Source organism: Tamandua tetradactyla, chromosome 20, assembly GCF_023851605.1.
Source record: "Tamandua tetradactyla isolate mTamTet1 chromosome 20, mTamTet1.pri, whole genome shotgun sequence".
Lineage (NCBI taxonomy): Eukaryota > Metazoa > Chordata > Mammalia > Pilosa > Myrmecophagidae > Tamandua > Tamandua tetradactyla.
The window spans coordinates 28,245,932-28,266,530 of record NC_135346.1 but is presented as its reverse complement, the minus strand read 5'-3'; the positions used below and the strand labels follow the sequence as shown (position 1 = coordinate 28,266,530).

General features: G+C 37.9%; 1 protein-coding gene across 3 annotated transcripts in view; it reads left to right on the top strand.

The window, feature by feature from the left end:
- Positions 1–20,599, top strand: part of JAKMIP2 (janus kinase and microtubule interacting protein 2) — a 179,003-nt gene that overhangs the window by 116,509 nt on the left and 41,895 nt on the right. For all 3 annotated transcript variants that reach the window (XM_077138061.1, XM_077138062.1, XM_077138060.1), the window contains exons 3-8: positions 7,729–8,226; positions 13,468–13,677; positions 15,505–15,603; positions 18,220–18,366; positions 19,049–19,189; positions 20,407–20,463. In XM_077138061.1, the coding sequence (XP_076994176.1) occupies positions 7,729–8,226; positions 13,468–13,677; positions 15,505–15,603; positions 18,220–18,366; positions 19,049–19,189; positions 20,407–20,463 (1,152 nt within the window). The remainder of the gene's footprint in view (positions 1–7,728; positions 8,227–13,467; positions 13,678–15,504; positions 15,604–18,219; positions 18,367–19,048; positions 19,190–20,406; positions 20,464–20,599) is intronic.

Here is a 20,599-nt window from a genome sequence, read left to right as displayed (position 1 = left end):
CAGTGATTAGCTCTTAAGGGATACACATGCAGCAGGGATTGCTGTGAGGAGTGAGACCCACCCACCTGATTCTCCAGTGTTCTGTACTTTACTCAGACCTAGAATGCAGTTGCAGTGAACAGTGTGGGTGCCATAACAAAGGGAGGGCTAGGAAGAGCCACAGCAGGGAATTAAAGGGTAGGAGAAGAGGGGACCAAGGGTTGACCAGTCAGCCAGAGCGTCAGCCACCAGAAGAGTCCTTCAGGTTGCAAAACACTTTCACACCGATCTCCACGATCTTCATAGCAAGCCTGGGCTAATGGCAGGGCACTTGTTCTTAAACTGATTTTATTGAGGAAGAATATGAGATCCAAGGAGTTTAACTCATTTGTTCCTAGTGACACCATGAGAGGATGTTTTTGTTTACCAGGGCTGCTATGACAAATACCACAGACTGGGTGATTAAAAAAATGAGATTTTATTGTCTCACATTTTTGGAAGCTACAAGTCCAAAGTCAAGGTGTTGGTAGGCTGTGTTTTCTCCAAAATCTGTTGCATTCTGGTGGTGGCTCAGCCTCTGCACTGTCACATGGTGATCTGTCTCACTGTGCCTACCCCTCTGGCTTCTACTGACTTCTGGAGTCCAAGTTTCCTGTGCTTATAAGGACTTCAGTCATATTGGATTAAAACCTATGCTGACTCAGTTTGTTCTCATCTTCACAGGATCTTCAAAGATCTCGTTTACAAATGAATTCACACCAACAGAACTGGGGATTAGGACTTGAACAAGTCTTTGGGAGAGACGTAATTAATTTATCCCTGAGGAGGAGCCAAAATGGTGGTGGTCAAAATCACACTGCGTATCTTATTCTGCTGAGCTCTGTGGTCTCTAGGTCACGCTCATAAAATTAACCAACCTTCTGCCTTTTAAGGGACAGCTCCCAGACCCACCACCCCTAATTTGGAATGATTATTTCTTGCTTTCTGCCCCCTTAAGTACTGTTTTCAGAAAGTCTAAGTGGCTGGAAGCAAGAAATTAATCAATGTAATCCTTTGCAGTTCCCCGGATGTGTAAGTCTTCCTTTTTAAGCAACCTTCCGACAGAGGTAGCCTTTTTTCTTTCACATCTGTTTGAGGAGTATTTAGCTTCTCTGGAAATCCCTGCCAGTTTGTGAATTTAGAACTCCTGGGGCATGTAATCCCATGATAATCCAAGCCAAAGCTTATGTTAACTTGTCTTGCTTTGATAACCTCTCAACCCTCTGCTTACTTTGACTGGGCTGCCCAGTTTTTCATCCTGGATTTCTAAGATCACATTGAAACTCAAAGTATTGCTGTTGTTATCTTGGCAGAATAAACGCTGACGTGTGTCAAAGACCGGATTAGAATTAAGACAGAAGAGAAAAACACAGTGCAAGGCCTTTTTGGAATAGTCATCCATCCTCTTCCTTCTATCTTAAATATAAGCGTCCCTAGGAGGATTACATTTTCCTTGTGACATTTTTTTTCTCATACACCTCTGGGGTAGAAGAAATTCTGAAAGTGCCTAATCCAAAGCCCCGTTAACTGCTTGTCTCTTTGCCCTGTCCTATCCCACACCCATTCCTTATGCTTCAATAGACACTGAATGAACCAAGTTTTAGTACTAAACATCTCTTTCTGTTGGATAATAGTTGTTACAATGTTACGATAACAGCAATGTGTTAGTCTTTTATTTCAATAATATGGGTAATATATTTATACACTATGGTAGCTGGATTAATATATCATTGTATAATACAATATTAATAGAGAAAATAATATTCATCAAAGTCAATATTATAATATCCATCATGTATTAATAGTTGTTAATCTAGCATGTGTTTCAGTACTTCCAAAGGGTTTTTGATACATTATCTAAGTCAGTCTTCACAGTAGCCCCATGAGAATGCTGTCACCGGCTGTTAGTTTTCCAGGGCTGGCTGCCATAACAAAATACCTCAGATTAGGTGGTTTAGGACAGAAATGTATTGTCTCATGGTTCTGGAGTCTAGAAGTCTGAAATCAAGGTGTTAGCAGGGCCAAGCTTTCTCTGAAACCTATAGAGGAGGATTCTTCCTTGTTGGTTCTAGCTTCAGTGTTTGCCAGCAATAGTTGGTGCTCCTTGGCTCATAGACGCATTACTGCAAACCCTGCTTCCCTCTTTACATCATGACCTTCCCCTGTGTCTGTCTGTCTCTTCTGCTCTGTATACAGTTATAAGGACACCAGTTCTATTGGATTAGGACCCATCCTAATCTAGTTCGGCCTCATTTTAAGTAATCACATTTTCAAAAACCCTATTTCCAAATGGGGTTTAAGGACGGGGGGGGCGGGGGGTTGGATATGAATTTACCTTTTGGGGGAACACAATTCAACCAGTAACACCAACCCTGTTTTACAAATGAGAAAATCGAGGCTGAGAGAGGTGAAGGAGCTTTCTCAAGGTTCCAGAGCTAATAAGAAGTGGAATCTGACTCTGACCTGGCTCCGAAGCCCAGATTCTACTCTCATTGACCTTCTTTATGTTGTGCTTATGTAGCAATTGTCCCTCAGTTTTTTCATCTGAAATTTGGATACTATGAATACAACCTGTATCATAGAGCTGCCAAAGAGGTCACGTCTTGATACGTATAAAGCATTTAGAAAGGTGCCTCACTCATAGTAATCCCTTGTTAAATGCTAGCTGTTATGTAATTGAGCTGAATAGTTCTCCATAAAACATCTCCACTAATCAATGTTCATTTTTCTTTTCCTAAATGATTTATCTCCATTTCAAAGTATTATCATCATATTTTTTCATTGTTCTTCAGAAACAGCTTTTCATCTTTTTGCATATCCATTCTCAATATTTATGGTTAAGATAGTAAAAGCTGTTTCCTTAATGGTACAATCAAAATGATTTTACCACAAAATTTTTTTGCTTCTTTTTCTCCCCTAAGTATTTACTTTGTTTCTCTAAGTATTTATGCCCTTTGTTTCTCTTTTGTGATGAAACTCTTCTACCAAGCTTAAAGAAAAATCAAACCTAGAAACCCTGCAAAAAATGCCAATTTCCAAGACAACCAAATAAGCAGACATGAACAATGTCAAACTTATTTCAGCTCCTTTGGATTTCCTTTGATTTCTATGGATTCTTTTAAGTGGTGAGCCAAAAAGCCAGTGTATTATTTGTATTTGTTTTTGACTTCAGGCTGGAATAATTTCTCACACACCTCTAGTCTCACTTTTTTCTTTTCATGCATCTCTCCTAAGCTACACACAGAAATTAGTGTTTATAATTAACTAAGATTCACCAAGAGAAATGCAATCAAATGTACCGCAGAGAATTTTACACAAATAATTTCAGATCAATGGACATCTCTTATGTCCAGCAATACTACCTTATATTTCATAGTACTTTAAAGTTCAAGATACTTTCCTGTGTACTATCTAATTTAATCCTACAAATATCTGTTATAGGTGTTTTTGAGTGCATTCAAAGATCCACAGAAGTGTAAAGCAACTTTCTAAGAGATAGAGGATGGGGAAATCAAACTGCAAACCCAGAGCTTCTTATCCTTTGTCCACTTTTACTATAGTTTTTCATTGTTCCAAAAAGAATTGCTTAAGTTTCCTCTAATAACTGGTTACCTGGCAGCCCTCATTGTCATGATATAGTTCCCAATGCCTTATATAAATATATCCTCCTGGATTTGAAGGTGAATCATAAAGTATTTGCTGATTTTCTATTAAGTGTATATCATGTAAAGTTATAGTAACTTTCCAAAGTCCTATATGGAAAGTAAAGGATCAGTGTTTCTAAATCAGTGAACTATAAGACCCCTTCTCCAATGAAAGTGAGCCATTCATCTAAGAGGCAAGTATCAGATATTTTAGGCTTTGTGGGCCAGAGTCTCTGTTGCAGCTACTCAGCCCTGCCATTGTAGAACAAATGCAACCATAGAGAATACATAAAAAATGAATTTGACTATGTGCCAGTAAAACTTTATTCACCAAAATAGGGGTATACCAGATTTGGCCCATGGGCTGTAGTTTTCCAATCCCTGGTTCAGAAGATTCCCATGTATGGCTTTTTTTTTTTTTTTTTTTTTGGTATTCTGTATATAGGAGTCACATTTCATTCTTTTTCCATGTGAGTATCCCCTTATTGCAGCACCATTTGTTAAATTTTTGTTTGGTTAGGTTTTTCATTTGTTTGTTTGCTTATTTGTTTGGAAGTGCCTAGGTCAGGAATCAAACCCAGGTGTCCAGCATGGCAGATGAGAATTCTACCACTGAACTACCCTTGAACCCTGCCCCCCTCCATGTATGTTTATACTTGAAAAATGGAAAGTTAGATATTGGTTGTCTTCACTGAAGCACTGAGAGAAATATCAAGCAGAGGAAAAGTGGACGTACTGGTGTGTCAGAGGTGTTTCTGTTGTATTGTTGTTATCATTGTTTTATACAGGGAACGGGCTGGATGAGGCACAACCCCACAAGCTTGTATGGCAGGTGACATTATATATTAGTCATGCCTCTGGTTAGGGGGCTAGTCCCTCAACCTTGCTGGCATACATTCTTTAATTGGACACGTTTTTCAAGTCTGTATAACGTTTTGTGTTAAGAACCATTGGGTATGCTAAGATGAACATGCCTCAAGGATGGCCTTCAAGAAATTTCCACTTTGGAGAGTATTGAGGTTGGACAGGTTTACAGAAATCCATAGCATGAAGAAAAATATAGAAAGAACCAGTAAGGAGCTGTTAGCTAGTACACTGAGAAGAGAAAGGCAGAAGAGATGAGCTTTGCTATGGGTGATCAGGGTGGTGTGGCAGAGAGGGTGGTATCCAGCTGAGCCTTGGAGAATGCGAGATCCCAAAAGGTGGAGCTGAGGGAAGGGCATTTCAGTAAGGGGGAGCTGTAGACGTGCAGGAATGGCGATGCAGGACCAGCAAAGAAAATAGCACTGAGTGTGGGGCGTGTGTAAGGAGAGGTAGACTGAGAGGTGGAGATGGGTACAAAGGTGTTAGGATTTTATTCCACGGCATTAAGGACCCCTGAGTGGTTTTTGAGCAGGCATATAAATAAAGCCAGAACTGGGTGTTATTAAGAATATCAGCAGTTGTGCAGGGAAAGCTGTGTTCTTTTAAATGAACTTCTAAGAACTATAAAATGATACTGTCCTGTAGAAAATATAATGCTAGCCACAAATGCAGATCATATGTGTGATATTAAAATTTCTCTTACTTTAATTTTAAAAAAGTAAAAAGAAGCAGAATTAATTTTAATAATATAGTTTATTTAATTGAATTTATCCAAAATATTATAATTCTAGTATGTAATCAATATGAACATTATTAACAAGATATTTTACATTCTTTATTACATACTAAGTCTTTGAAAACTACTATGCACTTTATCCTTACATCTTAATACATCTTACAGCAAATCTCAGTTTTTTATTCTTTTAAAAATTATTTATTTTTTATTGGTATGCATTATATATTCACATACCATGTAATCATCCAAAGTATACAATCAGTGGTTCACAATATCATCATATAGCTGTGCATTTATCATAACAATTGACTTTTTTTTTCTTTTTTGTGAAAAATAACATATATGCAAAAGAGTGATTTCAAAGGACATAATAACAATTAGTTGTAGAGCAGATTTCAGAGTTTGAGATGAGTTACAATTCCACAATTTTAGGTTTTTACTTCTAACTGTTCTAAGATAATGGAGACTAAAAGCAATATCAGTATAATGACTCAGCAGTCATACGCATTTGTTATACACTATCTCCTCTGTGTAACTCCACCATCACCTTTAATCTTTCTCCTACTCTTTGGGGGTATTTGGGCTATGCCCATTCTAACTTTTTCCTGTTGGAAAGGGCTGTTGATAATATGTGATGGGGGGTAGAACTAGTTAATGTTCTGGAGAGGCTGGCCCCTCTGCATGTCAGAACTTATCTGGTCCAGGGACCCATTTGGAGGTTGTACGTTTCCGGAAATTTACCCTAGTACATGCAACCTTTGTAGAATCTTATATAATGCTTCAAGTGTTCTTTAGGATTGGCAGGAATGGTTTTGGTTGGGGGTTGGCAAGCTATGATAGGTAGCAATCAGACTAGGTACAATTTAAGTGCTCAGTAGCCACAGGTGACTGGTGGTCATAGTTACTGGACAGAGCAGCTCTAGGGGCTATGAGGGAATGGACATCAAGGAAGGGGCCTTAGACCCAGATGGAGGCGAGAGCAGAAAACAGGATGCCATGGTGCTTGTTTTGCTAAGTCGTGTGCCTTGAACTCTTTTAGTATCTCCATCATGGGAATAATTGCTGTACTTTTAAAAATGAAATATTCCTAAAATACTATGTGGGCCTACAAAATAATGTTCTGACTAAAGGTAGGTAAACTGTTAAGGTAAGTACAGTCTCAGAAACTTCACTTTATTAAGATAGCTTCAATAGGGAGCTTAAATCTTAAAATTTTTCAACTGGAAAGGCCCTTAGCAATCATTTAGTGAAACCATCCAGTCTTACACATGGCAGAGATCTGACTAGGTGTTATGCCTTTAGCCATCCCAGTTCTTTTGCCTTTTTCCGGATTATGATCTGTGGTGTGTGTGTGATAGAGAGAGAGACAGAATGCAGCAGGATGAGCTGGGGGAAGGGGACACTAGAACAGGGTCACTGGGAGTCTTTTCCAAGCTCTGAGGGCCAGGGCTCCACCCTGATCTACTGAGCCACGGGCCGACACAGAGCCAGATTAAAGCAGTGGCATTGCCAATCTAAAAGGAGTCTTATATCATCATGGAAATACAGCAAAGCACAGAAGCTAGCTTTATCAGAATTCCTGAAAGCTTAACTTATTAACTGCTTAGAGTGTTGGCTGAGGAGATAAGAGTGAGAGTGGGGAGGGGTACAAAGAGACTTTCATGGAGGGTGGCAGAAATAACCAGGCACTAAACTCCTTTAACAGACAGTGGTCCCAGTGAAGCCCAAAGCAATTGTTTTTTTGGCTGAGAGAGATTTGTAAAACTTGGAGATGTGACTAAGTTGCTCAACCCAGGAAAGGTCAGGTTAAGACTGTATCAACTGTCTTTACCCTCTGTAGCAGCATCTTCAAAAAAATAAATAAATAAAATAAAGGAGGAGAAGTGGCGGTATTCTACAGTCTTAACTAATTCATTAACCTGACCACAATATCAAACCGTGAACTGTCCTGAACACCCACATTTATTAGTTTGGATCTAGCTAGGAATGTGTAATCCAAAAAAAAACTATTCAAATGATGTGTTTTGAGCTCTTCCCCACAAATTTGAAAGCCATTAGAGTAGTCATCTCTAATTTTCATGTGCATACCAGTTGCCTGGGGAATGCACATTCTGATTCCTTAGGGCCATTTTGGAGCCTAAGATTCCACATTTCTGATGAGTTTCTGGATATGCCAGCGCTGCTTGTCTGCAGACCACACATTGAGTAGTAAGGCTCCAAAACATCAAATATTTGTCTGAACAAAGCAATCTAATCATCCTTAGGTATTTCCTCATTTTACACACTTTATTCCCAGCTCTAAGGCCTGTGGGTCCTGTCCCTCTAAGCACGCAGTGACCTGGAGTTGGTAAAGAGGATTTAAGAGATCACTTATCCCAAGCATATCCTAAGCTGCAAATCCTGCCTCGGAGTACACTTTTCTTTTGAGGCTTATTTCTTTTCATCCTTTCCCCTGTCTGCCTGTAGGTATCTAAGCTTGAAAGAGAAAAGACTCAAGAAGCAAAGAGGATTCGGGAGCTGGAGCAGCGCAAGCACACGGTGCTGGTGACGGAACTCAAAGCCAAGCTCCACGAGGAGAAGATGAAGGAGCTGCAGGCGGTGAGGGAGAATCTCATCAAGCAGCACGAGCAGGAAATGTCAAGGACAGTCAAGGTGCGGGATGGAGAGATCCAGAGGCTCAAGTCGGCCCTGTGTGCCCTCCGGGACGGCAGCAGTGACAAAGTAAGGACAGTGCTCACCATTGAGGCTCGGGAGGAAGCCCGGAAGCTGTTTGATGCAGAGCGCCTTAAGCTCTTACAGGAGATTGCGGACCTGAAAACTGCCAAGAAGCAGGTGGACGAGGCTCTGAGCAATATGATCCAAGCGGATAAAATTAAGGCTGGGGACCTTCGCAGTGAGCATCAGTCCCACCAGGAAGCCATCTCGAAGATCAAGTGGGAGTCAGAGCGGGATATTCGAAGGCTGGTGAGTAATCTCACCAGACCACTGCAGAAACATTTTTGGAGGATTCATCGCTCATGGGTTTTGCTTTCTCAGCTGTTTTCTCATAAGTGCGTATTAATAATAAGCAGTGCCCGCCTTTCATCCAGTACTCCACCCAAAGTACAAGATAGCTAAGTAGGTAGGAAGGAAAGAAGGAAAGTGGGTAGGTAGACCATAGATAGATAGATGGATAGATAGATGATACAGATAGATGGATAGATAGATAGAGGTATAGATAGATGGATAGATAGATGGATAGATAGATGATACAGATAAATGGATAGATAGATGATACAGATAGATGGATAGATAGATGATACAGATAAATGGATAGATAGAGGTATAGATAGATGGATAGATAGATGATTCAGATAGATGGATAGATAGATGATACAGATAGATGGATAGATAGATGGATAGATAGATGATACAGATAAATGGATGGATAGATGGATAGATAGATGATACAGATAGATGGATAGATAGATAGAGGTATAGATAGATGGATAGATAGATGATACAGATAGATGAGATAGATAGATGATACAGATAGATGGATAGATAGATAGATTATATAGATAGATGGATAGATAGATGATTCAGATAGATGGATAGATAGATGATACAGATAGATGGATAGATAGATGATACAGATAGATGAGATAGATAGATAGAGGTATAGATAGATGGATAGATAGATGATTCAGATAAATGGATAGATAGATGATACAGATAAATGGATAGATAGAGGTATAGATAGATGGATAGATAGATGATTCAGATAGATGGATAGATAGATGATACAGATAGATGGATAGATAGATGGATAGATAGATGATACAGATAAATGGATGGATAGATGGATAGATAGATGATACAGATAGATGGATAGATAGATAGAGGTATAGATAGATGGATAGATAGATGATACAGATAGATGAGATAGATAGATGATACAGATAGATGGATAGATAGATAGATTATATAGATAGATGGATAGATAGATGATGCAGATAGATGGATAGATAGATAGAGGTATAGATAGTTAGAAAGAAATACATGCCTAGGCCAAAATTGAAACTGTAAATTTAAAAGGTTTGGAATCATCTTTCTCATAAAAACTGGCTTCTCCCAGTCCCACATATTTGGAAAGTATCTATTTAATGATTCCTGTTCCCTATAAAAATAATCTAACTATGAACTCTTCCAAAGTCAGCATGTGTCTGTGGGCTCTCCATTTATAAAATGTTATTGGGTTTTCTCTTGGTAGGGAAAGTTCCTTCTATGACTTTCAGCGTATCTGAAAATGGTCGCCACGTGAAACAGAGTGATTCTTCAGTCTTCCTTCTAGGAACCATGTCTGAAAGCTAGATACAGAGCTATAAAATTGTCAGTCATTTTAATCATAGATGATCTTTCTCCCAAAATAAATCTCCAAAACAGGGGTGTCAAATTGGGTGTCATTTCAAATCGGGTGTCATTACTATTGGGTTCCAAATTGGGTGTCATTACTAAGTTGCTTATTTGCTACTTCAATTTCTAAGACTTACTTCAACCCCCACAAAGTTGGGTTGTTCCTTTCAAAATATATGACCAAAGCCACATAGGTATCTTACCATGTTTAAAAATAAAAAATATATATACATAACCATCATCTGAAAGCTATAAAATCCTAGGTTGACTTTGTCCGATTATCTTAGAAGAAATCTTAAAATCACCTTCATCAGTTAGAATGTACTTTATGTGTCTCCAAAAATAATATTTTCTTAGGAAAACATCTACTTTCCCTCTTGTGTCTGCAGAATTTTAAGCATTTATTATCTAAGAATTCCAATGATGCTCCTTGGAGCATCTGAGATTTCAATTTTGAGTAAAAAATGGTGACCATAGAATTTTTTTTTTTAGAGGGGGAGGGCAGTGAGGTTGCTTGTCATGTTGGCTGAAAGAGGGAGGCCACATCTGAGCAACAAAAGAGGTTCTCTTGGAGGTGACTCCTAGGCCTAATTTTAAATAGGCTTAGCCTATTCTTTGAAATGTTAAGTTTCATATGGACAAACCCCAAGAATTTTCCACTTGGGGAAGTTGAATTTTCCCCCTTTCTCACCATTTTTACTGTTCTTAAAAATAAGAGTATTTTTAAGAGCTAAATGAGTAATTTTCTTTGCACCGAGTTACAGCATGACCATAAATTGTGCTTTGCTACACTTTCTGAATTCTTTATTTGCAATTCATTTTATTACACATGTTAACAATAAAGACCAAATATAGTGCAGAAACACTGGTCTCTGCCTTGCCTTTGGCTTTTTAAAAGACAATAGCTGATGAAGAAGGAATGAGTATCAGAACTCCGGAGTCAACAGGTAAGTAAATGAAAGAAAGGCTCGCATTGAATATTTTTGTTTGTTGATGATTCTCTGTGTAAATCTACAGATATATCTATTTGTTGATCTTTAATTATTTCCATGTCTTCCTTTCATTGGCACATTACTGAAGTCAACAAAAAGATCTCACTTAATGGTGATGTAAAGTGCTAAGCTGCCAGAAGAGTGGTTCAAAACCTGGGTGCAAACAGAATAACATGAGACATTTTTTCAATATTAGATAAATAGTTGTCTTCATTTTCTCCCTGTTCTTACTCTGTCTCTGCCCCTACCCTGCAGCTCCCTTTTGGGAACTGGAAAGGAGAGATATGGGAGCCATTTTGTTTTTAAACTTTCCACAGAGACTTCTGGTATGTACTCCTTCCCATCTAAGAACTAGGTTTTAGTATTTTGTTAACTTTTTGGTATTTTGAATCTAGAGAATCTATGCTATGCAATAGAGTCTCTGCAATACTAATTGCTAGATATTTGACAGGAAACTACTTTGGGAAATGCTGGGTGGTTAACAGAGCAGCTGCACAGCCAGGATATTGAGCTAAAAATCAACCACCACCACTTACTCGCCATACAGCCATGACAAAGTCAAGTTTTTAACCCTAATCATCATCTGTGAAATGGTGATAACAGAACCTACTTAATAGGATTGCCATATAAGGAGATAAGGCATGTAAAGTTTAAGTATAATGCCTTGAAGATAGTAAAAAATTCAATACATTTTAATTATGATGAAGGTGATGATGAGGATGGTTATATGAGCAGTTAGGGAGTGATTTCCTAGGAAGTTAGGTTAGGTAGAATTAGGAAAATGCAGCTCTGGGGCTATTATAAACTTTAAACAGCACTACAGATGACAGATCTGACAAATGAATGTGCTGCTGCAGTTAAGAATACTACTTGGCTCAAGTCTCCAATAAGGAGATACAGAGTTAAAGACAACGAACAGGACAGTGTTTTTGTCTTCTCTAAAGTAATGCTACAGGACCATGCTTTCCCAAAATTGACTTAAAATGTAATCATCTGAACACCTAGGGCAATATATAAGATTCCACAAGGGTTTCATGCACTAGAGTAACTTGCCGGAAACCTACAACCTCCAGATGGGTCCCTGGTCCAGATAAGTCCTGAAACCTAGCCCAGCCTCTCCAGAACATCAGATAGTTCCATCTCCGTACCCCATATTAGTGACAGACCCTTCCAACATGAAAAATTCAGAATTGTCATAGCCCAAACAACCCCAAAGAGAGGTAAGGAAAGATCAAAGGTGATGGTGGAATTATACATAGAAGATAGGACTTAACAAAAGAATATGTATGCTGAATCATTAATTTAATATCACTTTTAGTCTACCTCCAGTATTTTAGAGCAGCTAGAAGCAAAAACCTAAAATTGTGAAATTGTAACCCATGTCAAACTCTGAAATATGTTCTACAACAAATTGCAGTGCTGTGCTTTGAAAGTTATAGCTTTTTTTTTAATATATGTTATTTTTTCATTAAAAAAAAGAAAGAAAAAAAGTCGATTGTGATGATAAAAAATATTTAAGTCCTCTAGCCTCCTATGTTCTGGAGCAGCTAGAGGAAAAAATATGAGAGGATTGTATGGCAGCCCATGACAAACTCTGGGATCTGTCCTGTAACTTACCTATTGAAGAGTGCTTTGAAAACTATTGGTTTTTTATTTCTTTGCTTTGTGTATATGTTATACTGTACAATGAAAAAAGTTTTTAAAAAATGTGACATGTGTGAAATATATGAGTAATATCTGTCCCTGATTTTTTTGTGGTGTAAAGAACACAGCAGAGAAATTTTTATACAGAGTGATTTCTTGTATAAAAGGAGACATTTTTAATAAAGGGAGAACATGTAATATTGTCTGTACCAGGTGTCTTTTCTCTAACTCATTTTGGATATTTAAATAGAATATATAGAAATGAGAAGAAAAGTCTAGCCTTGTGGTGGCTATGCTGTCTTCAACAATTTTTTTTACAAATATTCACTTCATTAGCCATCTAGTCTAGGAATGGCCAAAAGGTTTCAGTCCAGTGGAACTCTGATCAACTGGTATCAGATGTCTTTAGCCTTTAATTGAGAACTATTCTAAAGCCATGTCCAGGCTTAACAGCAATACGTGGTGGGATTAATAAATGTATCTCACAGATCTGGGAGGGAAGCTAATAGCTAATATTACTAGGTATTTTCCATCTATGTTCTGGTTCCGACCATGATATTCTGAGTGATGTTACAGTAGTTGGTGAAAAACAGCTGCTTTGAAATACGAATGAGACTGGAAAGAGCTTCTATAAAATGAACCGTGGAAGAAGCTCCCTTCTATATTCGCTGGCCTGAGTGTAAACACTGATCTTAGGAAATGACCAAGTTCCTGGGAAGTCCTCAGTTTCTTCAGTTACAAATGAGCCATTTGTAGTGGCGGTTGCTATTTGAACTGGACTCAAATGCCCATTCCCCCAAAGAAGAGGTATCATCAACACTGTTGTTACTGGGAAACACTCTAGTGGAATATTTAAAATCTATCATTATCAATGCCAATGATCCATTTGAAAGTAAACCTCTTCTTTCCATACTCATGAAGACCACTTTAAACAATATATTTCATAAAAACATGTGCACAAGATAGATGAGAAGGAAAAAGAAATGTTCTCTTTGACACCTAATTAGCCTAGGATAGCCCTTCATTACACAGTGTTGCCCTTACAAAAGGACATTTGTTTTGTTCATTTTTTTTTCCTTTATCAATCGCAAAAAGAAATTCAACTAACACCTTTATAAAAATATATTTCTTTAAGCATTGTTAAATAAAATGGCTTTGGTCTTATTTGATTCAGATGGATGAAATCAAAGCCAAGGACAGAATCATCTTTTCCCTGGAAAAGGAACTGGAGACCCAGACGGGCTATGTACAGAAACTCCAACTGCAGAAGGAGGCTTTGGATGAACAACTCTTTCTGGTCAAGGAGGCTGAGTGTAACATGAGCAGTCCGAAACGAGAAATTCCTGGAAGGGCAGGGGATGGCTCTGAGCACTGCAGCAGTCCTGTAAGTCCATTTGAATTGAAGTTAAGAACTCAGGAGTCGTGTTTTATTTAGACCCCAAGTTTTACCTTTCACTTACATTCTTTTCCTGTGTACTACAAAGAAATCGATTCTAGCTCCTACTATAAAACCGGCTAATATCTTGGGAATAGGGTTTTCTAAACTCAGACAGTAAAGTGGTCAGCCTTGCATTAGCAGATCACAAGAGCATTATACATCTCTTTAAATCCTTCATGGAATTTTTCTAGCAAAGCAGTAACTATCCAAAGATAATAAAAGCCTTAAATTAGAAGAAAATACTTTGCCTTTTGCCAAGATTGGTAGTTATCCCTTGTGTAAATAATTGGGTTGGAAGTTGGTAAACACAGTTGTCATCTATAGGGGTCAAAGTGTTTCACCAAATAAAACTAAACAATTTATGATCATCATCTGAAAGCTTCTTGTCTGATTGAATTGTCTCTAGTTCCTGAATTTTCATCATTTTTATGAGACATTACTTTCAGAAGTACAACAAAAGGAATGGGCTTATATGTAGTTGGCTATCACATCTTATATGTTTCAAATTATTTAGCTGTTAAAAAGATGGGAATTTATTATTTAGTAACTGAGATGAGTTCCAAAGTACTACTTAGAAGTGAGTAATGAATAACCCATGAATTGGTATTCCAGATATATACATCCTAGTAGGTGGTAGAAAGAGGTCTGAACTAGGATTTAGCAGACATAAGTTTTTAGTTCTGTAACTGACACTCATCTGCAATCTAGCATAATTGTCAGGAGAATGGATTCTAGAGGCAGGCCCTCTGGTTAAAATCCTGGATCTGTCATTTGCTAACAGTGTGGCCCTAGGAAAATCACATCTCCACTCTGAGTTTCTTCCTCTATAAAATCAGAGCAATTGTGATACCAGTGAGGCTGATATGAGGATCCAAAAACATGACATGTAAGCTTTTGAGCACAGCGTCTGGCATATAGTTTGCATTCATTGCCTATTAGTTATTGATTTTTTCTATTAGCTGTGAGACCTTGAATAAGTTATAACCTCCCTGAATCTTATATGTTTGGCTGAATCCTCCAGGATATTGTGAATTTGGGTGTATATATATATATGTGAAACTGCTTTGTCAGCTGTCTAGCACTATCAAAATGTAAGATGATAGCAGAATTGCCAATGTACGATAATGGTTATATGGACTTCAGAGCAGAGAATTAAGCTGTGACTGCTGTGTAGAAGGTGGCCCATGGCCATTCTGCCACTGGGAAAGCCAGTTGCACTGGGCAAAATATACTGATGAAAGCTACCCTAGAAAGTGTTATCTTTTATGCATATAAATAATGCACTGACACTCACTCTGAGCTTTATCTCCAGGAGTGTACAGGAATTTGTAAAGCCCTTTCCTGTCCTCCTACTCAGTTCCCACTGTGGCTAAGAGTCATAGCAGGACAGTTGTCTAAGCTGGGGGAAGCATTGCACAGCCATGACACAAGATGTACCCTGAATCTTATACAATTACAACATGAGCTTGGTCTCAACATTCCTGATAAGCTGACCCAACCTTCTGCCACTCCCCCTGCCAGGAATCTGGGCTCTGGGGAGTAGCTGCTCCGTGGAATTTATCTGTGATTTCAACCAGGCTTGGTCTTAAACCCGTATGGTGGATATTGGGAGTTGGAAGAGGGCAAATATTTGCTCTTCTCTGAATAAGAGAATATTTTGTTCTCACCTCCTCAGTCAAAGAAAGAGATTCGAGTCTATTGCTTTTATGATAGTATTCCAAAACTTTGCAAAACGTGTTACTGAAGAACTACCCATTTAATTTTCACATGTAGGATTTGAGAAGAAATCAAAAGAGAATAGCTGAATTGAATGCCACTATAAGAAAATTAGAAGACAGGAATACCTTGCTTGGAGATGAACGAAATGAATTGGTGAGTTCTAATAAGAATGTTTTTATTTTATGATTTTGTTAAGCATATTTGTGGAAGGATAGCATAGTAAAGTGTACAAATCATAATGGTACAATGCAGTAAATATTCACAAAGTGATACACCCAGATCAATAAATGGAAGATTATCAGCACCTCAGAGCCTCCCCTTCTTGTGACCCCACCCCAATCATCCTTTTCCTATTACCATAGAATTGTGTTGCCATTTTTAGAACTCCATGTAAATGAAATTGTTCAGTATTTACTCTTTTGTTCAACATTATGTTTGTCAGATTCATATATTGTGTTGCATATAGCAGTAGTTCATTTATTTTTATTACCCTATGTATTCAATTAATATACCACAATATATTTATCCATTCTATTGTTGATGGATATTTATATTGTTTCCTGTTTAGCGCTGTTAAGAATGATGCTTCTTGGATTGTCAGGTTGCGGACTGTTGTAAAAATTCCTAGATTGTAAGCTCTTACAGCAGTCACATATATTTAGAAATTGTAACTGATATTCCTAAAATCTAAGATACTGAGCTATTTGTATATAAATGTGTCATTTCCTGAAACTTGGGGTATTTATGTGACACCACACAGAGTTAGAGCACCGAAGCTATGAAAGTTAGCTTTACCCTATTCGGCAACTGTTAAAAACACTGAAAAAGTGATCAGACTTTGTCTAGAGATATGAATGAAGCTGATCTAGATAGGATTAAGGTGAATCAGAATACTGGGAAAAGGATAATATGGCCCATATTTTCAAACTTCAATCTCTGTGAGCGATCAAAGGGAAAGATATTAATTTGGTGCAAAGTTTATATTTTGGGTAGCACATAATTTAACTTGTATGGTCAGTTTGCTCGAACACCATAATTACATGGAATCTTGAATAGGGCATGAGATCTTGTTGGATTATACAGGTTAGTGTGATACCTGAATAAATCCCAGAGTAATTGGGGCAGAGAATAAAAAAGCAGCATTTGCAAAGTCCCCTTGAGGGGACTGGGGAGAAAGGAGGAAATATTAAACTTCCCCATCTGGGGAATTTCTGAATTTTCACAAGCAGTGGGGACAACCAATTCAATAGACTGAGCCCTCGATCTTGGGACTCGCCCCTATGAAGCTTATACCTGCAAAGGAGAGGCTAAGCCTACTGATAATTATTCTTAAGAGTCACCCCCAGAGAGCCTCTTCTGTTGCTCAGATGTGGCCTCTCTAAGCCAACTTGGTGGTAAAATCATTACCCCTCCCCGCCCCAACATGGGGCATGACTCCCAGGGGTGTAAATCTCTCTAGCAATGTGGAATCTGACTCTCAGGAATGAACTGGGACCTGGCATTATGGAAATGAGAAAGCCTTCTTGACCAAAAGGGGGAAGAGAGAAATAAGACAAAATAAAGTCTCACCAGCTAAGAGGTTTCAGAGTTGATGGGTTATCCTGGAGGTTATTCTTATGCGTTAAAAAAATATTCTTTTTTCAGTTTATGGTATATTGGAGTGGCTAGAGGGAAGTACCTGAAACTGTTGAACTGTGTTCCTGTAGCCTTGACTTTTAAAGAGCATTGTATAACTATATAGTTTTACAGTGTGACTGTGTGATTGTGAAAACCTTGTGTATGATGCTCCTTTTATCCAGGATATAGACAGATGAGTAAAAGAAAAAGGATAACAAGTAAATAAATACTAGGGAGAAATAAAGGGTAAAAATGGATAGATTGAAATACACGAAGAGAGGGAGGGTAAAGGGGTATGAGATATATAGGTTTTCTTCTTTATTCTTTTTATTTCTTTTTCTGGAGTGATGCAAATGTTCTAAAAATGATCGTGGTAAAGAATACACAACTGTGATGATATTGTGAGTCATTGATTGTATAATATGGTTGGACTCTACATGTGCAGATATTTCTCAATAAAAATATTTTTAAAAATAGAATGATGCTGCTACATGTCTTTTAGTAAAAAAATATATTTATGCTCCATTGTGGTGAGAGTACACAAGAGAGTAAGATTCCTGGACCATGGGGTATGTATATAGCCAGCTTCAAGCGAGTTTAACAGTTTTTCAAAGTATGGGAGTTGCAGTTCTGAGTCAGGAGACAGCAAAATCTGATGGAAGTAATGGGCTCTGGAGACAAGATTTAGATTGAGGTCGTGGTTGTATGTTTTAGTGGCTGTGTGATTCAGGTGAGCTTCCTTACCTGTCTGAGGCAATGAGAAGTCATTCCTGGTAGGAGAAGTAAGACAAGAGTGCGATTGGCGCATAGCGGGTTAACTGCGGTGGGGGAGGCTTGGGGGAGTGAAGAGAGCAATTACTCTTCCCAAGACTTTTCCAAAACCAGTATCTCTGTGGCACCTCCTTTCCGGTAATATATTGATATAGGGTTATGAACTCTATGATGAGAAGATGTTAGAGCAGAAGTAACTGAAAACAAAGCAATCAGTCTGTTAAAGGAAGGATTGAAATGTCAGAGGCCAGTCCTGTTACGCGTAGTGAAACACATGAAGGGTGGCCCCAGATGACTTTCTTACCCACCAATTTATTCCCCTTCCACGCTCTTAAACCCTACCCAAACGTAAATAACAAGTTGCAACTAATTTCTACTCAGTTAAAACGCGTGCGAGAAACTGAAAAACAATGTAAACCTCTCCTGGAAAGGAATAAGTGCCTCGCCAAGAGAAACGACGAGCTGATGGTGTCTTTGCAGCGCATGGAAGAGAAACTAAAAGCTGTTACCAAGGAAAATTCAGAAATGGTGTGTATTACAGCCTCTGCAAAACTGCAGCTTTCTTCTTGATGCTATTCCAGTAACCTGACTTAGTGTTCTTTCTCAGTTTATTTTAAAAATACATGGCTATTTATGAAAGCTTGGATTTTTCCTTATGTAAGCCAAGAACCTTTATGGAAGAAATCGAGATGCTTGCTTGCTCTGAATTTTGTAGGGTTTTTAAAATTTACAGAACAGTAAAAGTAATTCCAGGAAACTGCATAATCTCCCAAAACTAGAAATGGAAAAGCAAAGCTTTAAAATAGCCCCTCAGCCACAGAAACCTCCTTCCAAGAATTTCACTGAATGATCAATACAGAACTGCACTGAAGGTCATCCCTCCTCCCTCTTCTAAGATCTTGCATAATAGGGGTGAATAGAAACCATCACTGGTATTATATATGGACAAATGACATGCTAATGTGCTCCTTAAGAGACTTCCAATACTGCTATATAGATTTTCAGACTATATCCAATGATTTGGACTTACTGTAACAGGTAAAATGTATTTGAGGCTTTTAGTTGGTATGCATGTATTTCAGCTGGGACATTTTCTCATCCATCTGTAGCCTCATAAGTTTCTACAAATATTTTATAGTAACTAAAGTTTATGATTTTTGAAGTTTCCACTTGTACTTTATTCTTACCCAATTTTGTTTTTCAAATCCAGAGGGAAAAAATAACATCCCATCCACCCTTGAAGAAATTAAAATCTCTGAATGACCTTGACCAAGCTAATGAAGAACAAGAGACAGAATTTCTAAAACTTCAGGTCATTGAGCAACAGAACATCATCGATGAGCTCACAAGGGTAGGTCTTGGTCAAACTTGAAACTGTTCCCGAGGACAAATAGCCAACAAATCAACACACATTGGGAGAACTTAATAATTCTGGATTAGTTCCCAGAGGCCCAAGTTCCTATGTTCAATATTTAAATATTGGACATACAAAAATTTGTATCCTCTGCTTATGATTGTGTATGGTTCAACCTTTCTAAAGATCTCTTTGTTGAGTATATGTTATAATGTATGTGATGTATTAGAAAGATAATCTAGGTTTGTAACTTAGATCTAATTGAAATATTGATTGAAGTTGTATGATCAAATATTTTTATTTATAAAGGCGAAAAATCAGAAAGCTTAAACATCACTGGTTTCAGCCAGATTATTTGCCAGATGTAGTCTTCTGAAGCTCTCTGCCCTGACATTCTATTTCTACATCCTTAATAATTTTTAAATCTCAGAGATTCACTAGTCCAGGAATTTGCCTGGCTTTGGACATCCAGAGATCAGCTGTGAGTTTCTTGTATTTTGGGCTATTTATGCACATTGAATAGACTTTCTGGGAGCCATAAATATTGCTTGTTCCATATTGCTTTGAATTTTTATATGTAAGGATGGAGCACTGAGCAGAGCAGTCCCCTAGATTCCAAGGGTGTTTCCATTCACAGCAAGAATGAATCAAGAAATCCATAATTATTTCTAGGAATTCTTTTTGTTTCCCAGAAAATCCCCTGATAATCAAAAAATAGGGAGTAAGAAGGAAGAAAAGAAAAAGAAAAGCCAGATGACTCAGGGTAACCAATTTAACTTGGTGATCTTCAGGTGAGAACAGGGATCCAAAGACAGTCTAAAGTCGTAAGGCCTTTCACATGATTAAACAGAATAAGGTTTTACTTTACTGTGAAAAATTATTTTAACTAACTAAATGTAAAGTAATTTTGGTTCTGGAAAACTGAAGAACTGTATTTTGGGGGAATGTGAATATTCTTAGAACTAATTGATTTTCAAATGCAAAACAAAGGATCTTGATTAGGAAACTGAATGTACTGCCTTTTGTGAGGCTCTAAGAAACACATAGATTAGCATGAAAAGTTACATTATATTCTTTATTTGAAAATATTTAAGTATCAAACCCCAAAGTTACCAAATTTGCAAAATATCATCATATTTTAAATAGAAATATGCAATGCATCTTTGCAAACAGTACCAACTCTATATCTGAAAAGTCTTTCATCTGTTTTCCAGGACCGAGAAAAGCTCATCCGTAGGAGAAAGCATAGAAGAAGTTCCAAGCCAATTAAGGTAATGAGAAAAGTAGGTTATCATGCATTTTCCACAAACACAGCCAGAGAGACCAGGCTTGCCAAGGAATCTTCCTGCCTAGATGTGATAAATCAGATGTTCCTAAACTGCCACTAATAATGGGCTTTATATGCTG